At 54.7% G+C, this 12,479-nt stretch overlaps 2 protein-coding genes across 2 annotated transcripts; both read left to right on the forward strand.

Annotated features, from left to right (window-relative positions):
• Positions 1–5,221: 5,221 nt before the first annotated feature.
• LOC131584264 (protocadherin gamma-B5-like) lies at positions 5,222–7,879 on the forward strand. The gene has a single exon (XM_058849172.1). It carries the CDS (start codon positions 5,387–5,389, stop codon positions 7,877–7,879), a length of 2,493 nt encoding a protein of 830 aa, XP_058705155.1. The 5' UTR covers positions 5,222–5,386.
• A 1,923-nt stretch (positions 7,880–9,802) lies between these two features.
• Positions 9,803–12,479, forward strand: LOC131584207 (protocadherin gamma-A10-like). Its single transcript, XM_058849099.1, has one exon. The coding sequence runs from the start codon at positions 9,892–9,894 to the stop codon at positions 12,385–12,387; it is 2,496 nt and encodes an 831-aa protein (XP_058705082.1). The 5' UTR covers positions 9,803–9,891; the 3' UTR covers positions 12,388–12,479.

Genomic DNA, 12,479 nt, shown 5'->3' on the forward strand with positions numbered 1-12,479 from the left:
GTGACGTTCTTATGGCTGGAGCCCGTTGGTGTCATTCTTAGGACATGGGGTCTGTGGTCAGCCTTGCAGTTAGTGGAGAAGGGAGGAGGGAGAAGGCTGCTGCTGGCAGGCTGTTCGTTCGGTCGTGAGTTTGGGTATTTCTCAGGTTGGAGGTGTTTTCCCCCCATGTCCCCTGTGCTGTGTAGAATGAGTGTTGCTCTCAGTGTTAGATCTTTTGAAGTGATGTATCACGTATTTGAGAAATACAACTTTTTCTGAGGCTGATGTGTCTTCCGAATAGCACATGTGCTTGGATAGGCTGAATGTGTCTTGATCAAAATGCTGATGGCTTTGCGTGGAACTTCTCTCCTCTTGTTCTCATCTTTCGTTATTCTCCTTGATTCATAGTGGAGGTTGGCAGGAAAAGTCTTTGCGTCATCCATGCTTTGATCTTTGTCCTCCATAGTGAACTCGGCCTGGCAAGATGCGTTCCTTGATGATGTTTCTGTGTGCCTGGTATGAAGATGATGGATCCTCTCAGAAGTTGTGGCTCTTTGAAAAGGCTGTGGGTGTATGTTTGTGGAGGAGGAAATGCAAGAGGAAATGGCAGAACTGCTTTGTTTCTTTCTGGAATTTGAAGGCTGTGCTATGGCAAATGGAGCTGGATGAGCCCTGGCTATAAAGTGTTTAACATGCCTAGAGAATTGGGTGGATGGGAAGGGAGAGATTTAATTTGCAACAGGAGATAAAAGGTGGGCATAATTCCCCCTGTGCAGATATTCACTGACTCCATCTCTCTTGGAAGACTGCTCGGCTTTTCCTTTTCGAGCTATGAAGTCTCTTCCCAGAACTTGAATGAGCAGGCAAATGTCGCTTCCATAGTGCAGAGATGGAAAGATGGCTGTGTGAAATTGGTGGTGTGAAGAGAAATGGTGTGGGGAAGTGGGCCTCCAGTGTCACGTGTTTTGAAGCTGTGTGGGTGAAAGAAGGCCATGGATGATGGGAAGGGTTGGAAATTGGAGTTGTGTGAGCTGTGCATGAATGTCTGCTGCAAGCCTGAAGGGAATGTTTTCCTCCATTCCCTGTCCAGTTCATATCTCCAGCATGAACCAACGTGGGGTTTTTCCTGTGAATGTCATTGTCTAAAGGATCTGTGTAGCAGGTGGCTGGAGAGGCCTGGGAGGTTCTTGCAAAGTATTTGCATCCCATCATAATTGTGTCACTGAAAAGCTTCACTTGGCGCTTATGGAAGATGCCGTATGGGAGGAGCAAGCAATGTCTTCATTGCCTGTAAAGAACGTTATTGATCATCTGCTGTGAGTTATATAACCCAGAAGAGTGTTGGGAGCTCTTCAATCCTGCAGGTGTCAACTTTCTGTCTCGCTCTTCTGATGATCTGAAAATGGATCTTTCATATTTAGAGGTGAAAAGAGTGAGACTTTCTTGGACAGGTTTCTGGAAATTATCTCTGTAAGAAATGCTTTTTCATGTCCTGTGGCTTGGGTGAGAAGTCAAATATTATCCATGGTAAGGAGATCCTGTGTGAGCCAGTTTCCCTTTAGTGGAGTCTGTGTAAATTCTGAAGATCTGTGATAAGCATGGGAGCTGTGAAGAGTTATGAGGGAGTGTTTGGGATGTGGTGTGTGAGGAGGTAGTGGAGGAGACATGGCATGTGTTGTGTTGATGCCCAGGGCTATTGGTGGCCTGATGAAAATGAGTCAGGAGGAGTCTCATGGTTTGATCTCGTGTGGTTTTGGCTCAAATGGTGCAGTTTGTGTTCCATATTCTGTTGCATCAAGAGTGGTGGTCACCCATGTTGTGAGGAGTGGATGTGGTGAAGAATGGTGATGTTGGCTTTGAGGTGATGCTTGGATGGCTGGGTCTTTGCCAGAGCTGCTGAAAATTGATGGCCTCTGTAACATTTTACACTTGTTCCAATAATTGGGAGGATCAGAATGATCTCATTTGTGATGCTAGGGATCTGAGAAACTGTGCACGTAAGTTTCCTTCTAATGATGTCTGCATTCAATCTTTGCTTTCATGTTCTGTTTGGGCAGAGAGAAGAAGTCTGTCTATGCAGAGACAGGGCTGGTGCTGGTGTTCACTGTGATATAGTTCCAAATGAATGAATGAATGGTGTCAAGAGGTGTTTATCCTAGTAGTTAGATGAGGCTGAGAGTTGTGGTTCCAAGGTTTTTCTTTGTCTTCCTATGCAAGGAAATGAGTGTTTGGTGTGTGTGTATTGAGCTCCTGTGTGAGGCCTCATGTGCATTAGTTACAATCGAGTTTCCTGTGTTGTGTATGTGTTAGAGTTGAGACAATCTGAAATGTGAGGCCATGATGGATACTCTGCTGGTGTTTTTCCATTCTTGGCTGGTTTGATTAACTTTTTTTGGCTGATTTGTTTGGTTTGGGTTGATTTTGGTTGGGTTGGTTGTTTGCTTGTTATTGCTTTTTTTTTTTTTTGTTATGGAGTAAAATTGATCCTCGTTGTGCTTGGCAATCCTTCAAGCTCCAGACCATGTAATTATCCTGTATTGAGAGTGTCTGTCATCCATACCTTGAAGCTGTGAATGCAATCATAGAATCACAGAAACACAGAGTCAGAGAATGGTTTGTGTTGAAATGGAGCATCAAGATCATCTCCTTCCAACTCCTCTGCTATGGCCAGGGACACCTTCCAGCACAGTAGCTTCTTCAGAGCTCCACCCAGCCTGACCTTGGACATTTCATTTAAGAAATACAACTTCATAAATATTCATTTCTGCAAGGTGTTGTTTTTCTTTCTGTGGCCATAGATGTAGCTGCTGATGGTGAGCCATAATATGGAACTGTTCGTGTCTGGAACAATAATTAATTGTGTGTGAAACCTCCATTATCCATGTCTTTCTCTGTTGAACATTCTGATCTAGAATGTTGTAATTGCACTTTCATTTGGACCCTCCTTTGCAGAAAGGTTGCAGCTCATTTTTACAATTCTGGTCAATACTTTGAAAATTAAAACAGTCGTTTATCCTCATATCTTTACTTGAGTGACCCAGGAAAGAACTGTTTTGGGGAATAGGAAGAACAGGAAGCATAAGCAATAAGAGAATGTGTTGTAATTTGTCAGAAGATTTAACTTGAGAAAGAGGCTGAAGAGAAGCTGTTTAAAATGCTGGTTTCATATTTGTGCAAGGTGAACAGGCCATGAAGTAGAAGAAGGTCATTGTGGTGAGGATTAATTCTTCAAATGAAGCCCCCTATCCTCTGTGCAGTGAAATTCTTTAGGGCCACACTTGCAGCTTGAGACCTTGGGGAATTCCAGTTGCTCTCAGGGATGAATTTTAGGGCCTGAAATAAAGGCCTTAATGACTCCACTGTGATCACCTCTGATAACTTGTTATCTTCTAATGCTTCCTAGCCCTATCCTATTAAAGCTTTGGGTTTTTCTCTCTGTATTGTTTTGTTGTCCTTTGTTTTGTTTTTCCTAAATTTAGTCCGTATGTAGACCTACATATAATTATCAATAACCCATCTCTTTTCAGCCACCTGTGGTGTTTTAGTACCTCTTTCTCTTGTGCAGTGGGAGTGGAAGGCAGGAGATATGAGAGTGACTTTGTGTTCTGTTACTGTTGTCAGAAATAGATGTAATGCATGAGAAATACTCTGCCCAGCAGCAGGTCGGAGCAGGTCCTTCCCCCACTCCCAAATCTTTTTGTGAGACCGTAGAGTGCATGCAGATGTTTGGCCAATATCCCAAATGGCCATGGTGGAGTGTTGAGAAGGATGATGGGAGTGGTCTGAGGGTTGGAACATGTGAGCTGTGCAGAAGGACGGAAGGAGTTTAGGTGTTGTAGCACGGAGAAAAGATCGCTGTGTGTAGACTTTTGGCAGTATTCTTTTGGTGTTTTTTGCTGTTCCAATTTACAAATGAGGTCATAGGAAATATTGACAGAGTTCTTTTTACCAGGGCCATTGGTCTTCGGGCTGTAGACAAGAGTTTTAAGAACAAGAAGAGAGGTTTAGATTAGGAGAAAGATTTGCACTGTGGTTTATGAGAAAATGGAACATACAGCCCAGAGAAGATTTGGATATGCCTCCAACCGTTCAAGTCTAGCAGATGGTGTTCCTGGTCATGACAAAGGTGTGGCTTAAATGACCTTTAAAAAACTTTTTCATGTTGGAAACTGGAAACAATATATAGCTCTGTGAAGGACTCAGCTTTTCTTTGCACTTTGCATTGTCAAGTACTCGGATATGGAAATGAAACGACTTTAGTGAGTCAGAAAGAAAATATTATTCTGCTATGTTGACATAGAAATGGCTTTCAGTGCTTTAGGTTGATTTATATCTCAGATTAATTCATCCCAGATACAGAAGGAAACATATACGATGATTTGCAAAAAAGCTCTTGAAATCTTCCCCAATATATCATTCATTGCTGCTGTAGGTACCTTATGATTTTATTAACAGCCGCTGAATTCCATTCTTTACTGCTCTGCCATGAACATTTCGTACTGTGTGTTCAATCAAAACAATTGTTTTGCGACTCAAAAGCATGCCCTAAGATCACATCTGGGATAGAATGGCCTTGGAGTTGAAACAGCTTTAATGAGTCAGAAAGAAAAGACTAAATGTTATTCTGCAATCATTGCATAGGTGTTGCTTACATTGTTTTAGGCTGATCTATATCCTATATTACTTCATCCCGCGTCACGAAGGACAATTCAAGATATGGAATATTAGTGCAGAAAAGCTCTTGAACCCTGTATTATCGTTTACTGCAACTATAAATGTGTCACGATTTTATTAAGGGCAGCTGAATTCTTTTATTTATATCTCTGCCATGAATATTTGGTACTGAGCGTTCAATGAAAGCAATTGTTTTGCGACTGAAAAGAATGGCCTAAGATCACGTCATGGATAGAATGTGGTTGTAGTGGAATGGAGCAGGAGCTTGTGTGCTTGGTGTTTGCAGCGGAGGAGCGAGGCCGGAGGCGGTGCAGCCGCTGAGGCCCGGCCCAAGGCGGGCCCCGTTGAGCGCGGCCATCGGGCGGCTGCAGTGGCGTGGCGGCGCCTCCGGGTGCCGCTGTTGGCCGCCGCCTCCCGGCGCTGGAGCCGCCGCCGCCGCCGCCGCCGCAGCGTCCTGCCCCCGCAGGCTGCTCGCTCGGCCGGCGCCGGCCAGAGCGGCAGCGGCAGCGGCAGCAGCAGCGGCGAGAGGCGGCTTTGGTGCGGCTTTGGTGCGGCTGTGGTGCGGCTTTGTTGCGTGGCTTGTCGGGGAGCAGCGGCGTGGTTGTGGGGCCGAGCGGGCTGTGTTTGGTGCGGCTTTGGCCCGTGCGCTGTGTGGCGAGAGCGGCGTGAAGGGAGGCAGGGCAGCGGCAGGAGGCAGGAGCTTGGCGAGCGGCGGCGGCGGCGGCGGGCGAGAATGGCGGTGAGGCGGCGGCAGAGGCGCGGGCCGGGCGGCGGGCGAGCGCTGCTGGCCGCGGTGCTGCTGTGCGTGTGGTGGCGGGCGGCGGGCGAGCGGCTCCGCTACGCCATCCCCGAGGAGCTGGGCAGAGGCTCGCTCGTGGGGCCGCTGGCGCGGGACCTGGGGCTGAGCGCGGACGAGCTGCCGGCGCGCAAGCTGCGGCTGAGCGAGGAGAAGCAATACTTCACGGTGAATGAGGAGAACGGCAACCTGTACGTGAACGAGAGGCTGGACCGGGAGGAGATGTGCGGCGAGTCGGCGTCCTGTTCTGTCAGTTTCGAGGCGCTGGTGCACAACCCTCTGAACATTTTCCACATCGAGGTGTCCATCGAAGACGTGAATGACAACTCCCCGGCCTTCAGGAAGGAAGCTCTAGACCTCGAGATTGGTGAATTAATCCCTCCTGGTGCTCGTTTTCCTCTTGAGACTGCACGAGACGCAGACGTAGGAAGCAACTCGTTACTGACTTACCATCTAACCAGCAACCCGTCATTCATATTGGCTTTAAATGAGAACCCCGGTGGAAGTAAGCAGCCAGAATTGGTACTGGAGAGAGCATTGGACCGGGAGAAGCAGAGTTCCTTAGAGCTAGTGCTGATGGCAGTGGATGGCGGAGACCCCCCGAGGTCTGGAACTGTCCAGGTTCGCATCAATGTGACAGACGCCAACGACAACCCGCCCGTGTTCAGCAAAAGAGTCTACGAGACGAGAGTGGCAGAGAATCTGCCTGTGGGGTCGCTGGTGCTGCAGGTGGTGGCCACGGATGCGGATGCTGGCTCCAACGGGCGTGTGTCCTATTCTTTCGGAAACGTCCCTGAAGACGTCCATTTGTTGTTCACTGTCGACAGCAACACCGGGGAGGTCAGGACGGCGGGTCTCCTCGACTTTGAGGACAAGAGTAAATACGTCTTCAGCCTGGAGGGGAGAGACGGGGGCGGGCTCAGCTCTCACTGCGAAGTGCACATCGAAATTACGGACGAGAATGACAACGCGCCCGAGATCAATATTCTATCCCTGTCCAGTCCTGTGCCCGAGGACGCACCGGTCGGAACCGTGGTGGCTTTGCTAAAAGTAGTGGACAGAGACTCCGGTGAGAACGGTCAGGTGTCGTGCGAGCTGTCGGGGGAGGCGGCGCTGTCGATGGTGGCGTCGTCGGGCGGCTCGTACAAGGTGGTGACGGCGAGCGCGCTGGACCGCGAGCAGGCGTGGGAGCAGCGCGTGACGGTGGTGGCCCGGGACCGGGGCAGGCCGTCGCTGTGGAGCAGCAGGGAGCTGGTGCTGGAGGTGTCGGACGTGAACGACAACGCGCCGGTGTTCGAGGAGGCGGCGTACAGCGCGTACGTGGCGGAGAACAACGCGGCGGGCGCGCTGGTGCTGCGCGTGCAGGCGCGGGACGCGGACGCGGGCGCCAACGGGCGCGTGAGCTACTGGCTGGCGGGCGGCAGCGCGGGCGCGGCGGGCGCGGCGCCGCTGGTGTCGGTGGAGGCGCGGAGCGGCGCGCTGTACGCGCAGCGCTCCTTCGACTACGAGCAGTGCCGCGAGTTCGCGGTGGCCGTGCGGGCGCAGGACGGCGGCGCGCCGGCGCGCAGCTCCACGGCCACGGTGCGCGTCTTCGTGCTGGACCGCAACGACAACGCGCCGCGGGTACTCTGGCCGGCGGCAGGGGCGGCGGCGGGAGAGGCAGCTGGAGGGGCGACATCTCCGTTCGAGGTGGTTCCGCGCTCGGCCGAGGCCGGCTACCTGGTGGCCAAGGTGGTGGCGGTGGACGCGGACGCGGGGCGCAACGCGTGGCTGTCGTACGAGCTGGTGCAGGCGTCGGAGCCGGCGCTGTTCCGCGTGGGGCTGCACAGCGGCGAGGTGCGCACGGCGCGCGCCGTGTCCGAGCGGGACGCGGCCAAGCAGCGTGTGGTGGCCGTGGTGAAGGACCACGGGCAGCCGGCGCTGTCGGCCACGGCCACGCTGCACGTGGTGCTGGCCGAGAGCTTGCAGGAGGCGCTGCCGGAGCTGAGCGAGCGGCCGGCGAGCGCCGAGGCGGCGGCGGCGGCGGCGGCCGAGCTGCAGTTCTACCTGGTGCTGGCGCTGGCGCTGCTGTCGGCGCTCTTGGTGCTGAGCGTGGCGCTGGCCGTGGTGGCGCGGCTGCGGCGGGCCGGGCCGCCCGCCGTGCTGCGCTGCCTGGGTGCGCAGCGCTTCTCGCTGGCCGGCGCCGCCTTCCCGGCCGACTTCTGCGAGGGCACCTTGCCCTACTCCTACAACCTGTGCGTGCCGCCGCCGGCCCGCGCCGTGCCCGAGGCCGCTTGGCCGCCGCCGCCGCCACCGGTGCCGGCGGTGCCCGTCCTGTCGGCGGAGGAGCTTCTGGGCCGCGATTCCTGCGAGAAGCCGAGCCCGAGCAGTAACGTCGTCGTGGGAGAGCCGCCCGCCGATGCTGGTGCACTGCAGGTCTGTAAATCGTGACCTTATTCTACTTTTAAAACTTTCGGAATCGTCCTCCTGTTTTTCCGGGTATTCTCTGCGTGGTGTCAGTGAGGATTCGTCATCTGGTTCTCGATGTAGTAGCCGCCGAAGTTTCTCATTTTTTCCCGGTAACAGATTCAGCTGACAGGTTTTGTTTATGACTCTCCTTTCGGCTCGTAGCAGCGTCTCTCATTGTTTCTCTGTGTTTCCTGAGATTGAAGTTTTTGTTTTTGTGAGTTGCACAGTCCTGTTTCTGTGATGGAGTGAATTAAGGAACGGGCAATGCCCCGTTCATGGTAGAGGAGGAAGCACTTGGTTCTTCCTTGGTCACAGGTTCAGCTTCAGCTGCGAGGTTTTGTCTTTAACTTTTGAGCCCTATCAGTTGCAATGTGTTCGCAGTACCGCATGCACATTGGTATTGGTATTCTGTGGAAGGAGAATGGCTGATTGTCCATGAGGGGGTCGAGGAAAAAGGAAAAAAAGCACTGACACCGGGTTTCGTAGCTTTCATCCTTCCTGACTGCTTTGTTTAGTAAGGCTGTGCTTGGAACTCGTGTAGAGCTTTACACAAACCCGTTCCTTAAACTTTGTTTTGTTCCGGTTTGATTTAGAAGGGAAACGAAAGTGGGAAGCTCCGTTGTCCATGCTGAGTGAAAAAAGCGATTGTTGGCCTTTTCTGGGCGGATTGTAGTAGTGGGACTGGATGGCTTCTTTTTCTGCATCCTGGCTGTCAGTTCGCTGTTTTGCTCTTCATGATCTTTATTTCATATGCTTGTGATAGGGTTGAATGATTTTTGTTTCAGAGATTTTGATTTTTTTACCCTTTTCTCACAAAGATGTTGGGGGTGTCAGCAGAAGTCGTTGTATGAGGAACAGAAAATATCTGAAATTTTGTTGGCTAGGAGAGGCATCTGAGATACAGTGGGATCACATATAAGGGAGATTTTCCAGAATACGGTTTAGGCACTTGAATCAATCAAATTTACATTTTGATTACTGGTCAGAAATGTTTCAAGAGCACAATTGTAATTTTTGCTATGGTTCTGTGATTCCTTTCTTGGAAACACGTATCAGCGTGGATAAGAAATGCATAAATTAATAGTTTACTAATGAGTTTAAATTCTTTACGCGTTTACTTCATAATAAAAGAAACCTAGAATGAATTAATGAAACGTAAATCTCTGTTATCTAAGGAAACACTATGTTTATTTTAGGAAGGGATGTGAAAGATTTGAAGTCCTGAAAGTTTTCATTTAAGTGTTTTAGCTGCATCTTTATTTGTCCCGGTTATTCAGTGCTGTAAAAATTAGGTCCCTGAATGGAGAAAAATGCAATTGCTCTCGTCCCGCTTGAAGGTTAATGAACCTGATAATTGTGTTTATTCGGGATATGGAATCCTCCCGTTTCCTCTTTGAGAGCCTGTTGTTGAAGATGCTTTTGAACAAAAAGCATAAGACTAACAATAAAATATAGGGTTAAATACGAAAAAAGGAGTTTAATTTACATATAACGACGTGAGTAAGTGCTTAGTGTCCCGTGTTGTTAAAGAACGGCGCTCACGGAATATCTGTGGCTTCCTGCCGATCGTGATGCCCTGGAGGGTCACAGGCGAGATGGGCTGGAGAAAAGCGGAGGCAGGAGATGGGCGCGGGACGGAAAGCGGCGTGTGGGTGGCGAGTGATCCCTGTTTGTAGGCAGGCAGGGCGGGCAGCGCTCGGTGGCTGCAGTGCCGGGAGGAGGCTGCGGGCGCCGCTGTTGACCGAGAGGAGCGAGAGGAGGATCGGAGCGCTGGCGGCAGCCCCGCCCGCTGCGGCCAGGCTGGATCGCTGGATCGCTGGATTGGTGGGTGGGCAGGCCGGGCGGCGGTGTGCGATCGTGCTGCCGGTGCGGATCCGTGCGGCGGAGAGGCGGCGGAAGCTGGGGCAGGGCCCGGGAGCGGAGAGGCCGGTGGGAAAGGTCAGCAAGCGCTGGGAGCTGAGCAGCAGCGGCAGCGGGGAGCTAAGTTGTCGGAGATGAGCTGGGCGGGGAGGCGCTGGGGCCGGCGGCAGCGAGCTGTGCTCTGGGCCGTCCTGCTGGCGGCGTGGGAGGCGGCGTGGGGGCAGCTGCGCTACTCGGTGCCCGAGGAGCTGCCCAAGGGCTCGTTCGTGGGCGACGTGGCCAAGGACCTGGGGTTGCAGCTACCGGAGCTTTCCGATCGTGGTGTCCGTGTTGTCTCGGAAGGTCAGACGCAGTATTTCATTCTGCACGGGAAGACGGGCCATTTAGTGACGGCGGAGAGGATCGACAGAGAGCAGTTGTGCCGGCAGGTGGAGAAATGCGTGCTGCGCTGTGAGCTGATCGTAGAAGGGGAAATGAAAGTTTACCGAATCCTCGTGGAAATCATGGATATTAACGACAACGCACCCAGCTTCAAGGACACAGAGGTGGAGGAGAGGATTAGCGAGATGACAGCCCCGGGGTCGAGATTTCCCCTGGCTGAGGCTCACGACCCGGATTCGGGCCGGAATTCCCTGCAGAGCTACGAGCTGAGCGGTGACGAGCACTTCTCGCTGGCCGTGCAGGCGGGCCCCGGCGGCGATCAGCGTCCCGAGCTGGTGCTGGCCAAGGCGCTGGACCGGGAGGAGGCGGCGTTTCACGAGCTGGTGCTGAGGGCGATGGACGGCGGCGATCCGGCACGGACGGGCACAGCTCGGATCCGTGTGACCGTGGTGGATGCGAACGACAACGCGCCCGTGTTCAGCCAGGCGGAGTACACGGTGCGTGTGCCCGAGGACGTGCCCGTGGGCTCTGTCCTCGTCACCGTCACGGCCACGGACGCTGACGAGGGGATGAATGGACAGGTGAAATTCTCGTTTAAAAAAATAACAGAAATTGCCTCTAAGATATTCACTCTGGACTCTCAGACGGGTGAAATCACTCTTTTACAGGGCCTGGACTATGAGGAAGACGACTTTTACGAACTGGAGGTGCTGGCACGGGATGGCGGAGATCTTTTCGACACTGCCAAAGTCGGGATCACCGTCACAGACATAAATGATAATGCACCTGTGATTTCGGTGCGGTCAACGCTGAGTGAGATTTCTGAGGATGCGCCATCGGGGACTGTAATCGCACTACTGCACGTAGATGATAGGGACTCCGGCACTAACGGCGAGGTGCGCTGTTCTTTCGACGGAGGCCTCCCGTTCCGGCTGGAGAAGTCTTTGGAAGATTACTACCGTGTGTTGACAGCGAGAGAGCTGGACCGGGAGCAGGTGTCGGAGTACAACGTGACGGTGCGGGCGGCAGACGGCGGGTCGCCGTCGCTGCAGAGCAGCGCGGTGCTGGCGCTGCGGGTGCTGGACGTGAACGACAACGCGCCGGTGTTCGCGGAGGAGCGCTACAGCGCGCGTGTGTGGGAGAACAACGCGGCGGGCGCGCTGGTGCTGACGGTGCGCGCCACGGACGCGGACTGGGGGCAGAACGCGCGCGTGCGGTACCGGCTGGCGGAGGGGCGGGTGCGGGGCGCGGCGCTGTCGTCGTACGTGTCGGTGCAGGCGGAGACGGGCGCGCTGTACGCGCTGCGCTCCTTGGACTACGAGGAGGTGCGCGAGCTGCGGCTGTGGGTGCGTGCGGAGGACGGCGGCGCGCCGGCGCTGAGCAGCAACGTGTCGGTGGTGCTGGTGATCGTGGACGAGAACGACAACGCGCCGCAGGTGCTGTACCCGCCGCTGTCTGGGGCGGCGGGCTCGGGCGGCGCGTGGTCGGGCGTGGAGCTGGCGCCGCGCTGGTCGGAGCCCGGCGCGCTGGTGGCCAAGGTGGTGGCGGTGGACGCGGACGCGGGGCAGAACGCGTGGCTGTCGTACGAGCTGGCCAAGGCGACGGAGCCGGGGCTGTTCCGCGTGGGGCTGCACAGCGGCGAGGTGCGCACGGCGCGCTCGCCGCTGGCCCGCGACGCGGCGCGCCAGAGCCTGGTGGTGCTGGTGAAGGACCACGGGCGGCCGGCGCTGTCGGCCACGGCCACGCTGAGCGTGCTGCTGGCCGAGAGCGTGGCCGAGCTGCTGGCCGAGCTGGGCAGCGCGGCCGAGGCGGCGGCGCCGGGCGAGCCGGCCGGCAGCCTGACGCGCTGGCTCGTGCTGGCCGTGGCCGCCGTGTCGTGCCTCTTCCTCGCCTTCCTGCTGCTGCTGCTGGCGCTGCGCCTGCGCCGCTGGCGCCGCCAGCACCTGCTGCCGGCCCAGAGCGGCGCCTTGCGCGGCGTGCCCGTGTCGCACTTCGTGGGCATCGACGGCGTGCGCGCCTTCCTGCAGTCCTACTCGCACGACGTGTCGCTCACGGCCGACTCGCGCAAGAGCCAGCTGCGCTTCTCGGCCGCCAGCTGCTGCGACACCCTCCCGGCGCGGCCTCTGCCCGACGAGCCCGCGCCGCTGCTCGGCGACGAGGACCCTGCCGCCGCCCTGCCCGCCGATCCCGCCGCTCCCTCGGTGAGTTGCTCTGGGCACGTTTTCTCCGACACTCGTGCTTCCTCCTGATGCTCCCGTGTCCTTTCCCCGCCCTCTTCTCTGCCTTGCCAAGGAGATTTTGCTTCCAAGCGAGGTCGAGTTTCCCTCGGTGACGTTCTTAT

This window comes from Poecile atricapillus, chromosome 13 (genome assembly GCF_030490865.1).
Source record: "Poecile atricapillus isolate bPoeAtr1 chromosome 13, bPoeAtr1.hap1, whole genome shotgun sequence".
In the NCBI taxonomy this organism is placed as follows: Eukaryota; Metazoa; Chordata; class Aves; order Passeriformes; family Paridae; genus Poecile; species Poecile atricapillus.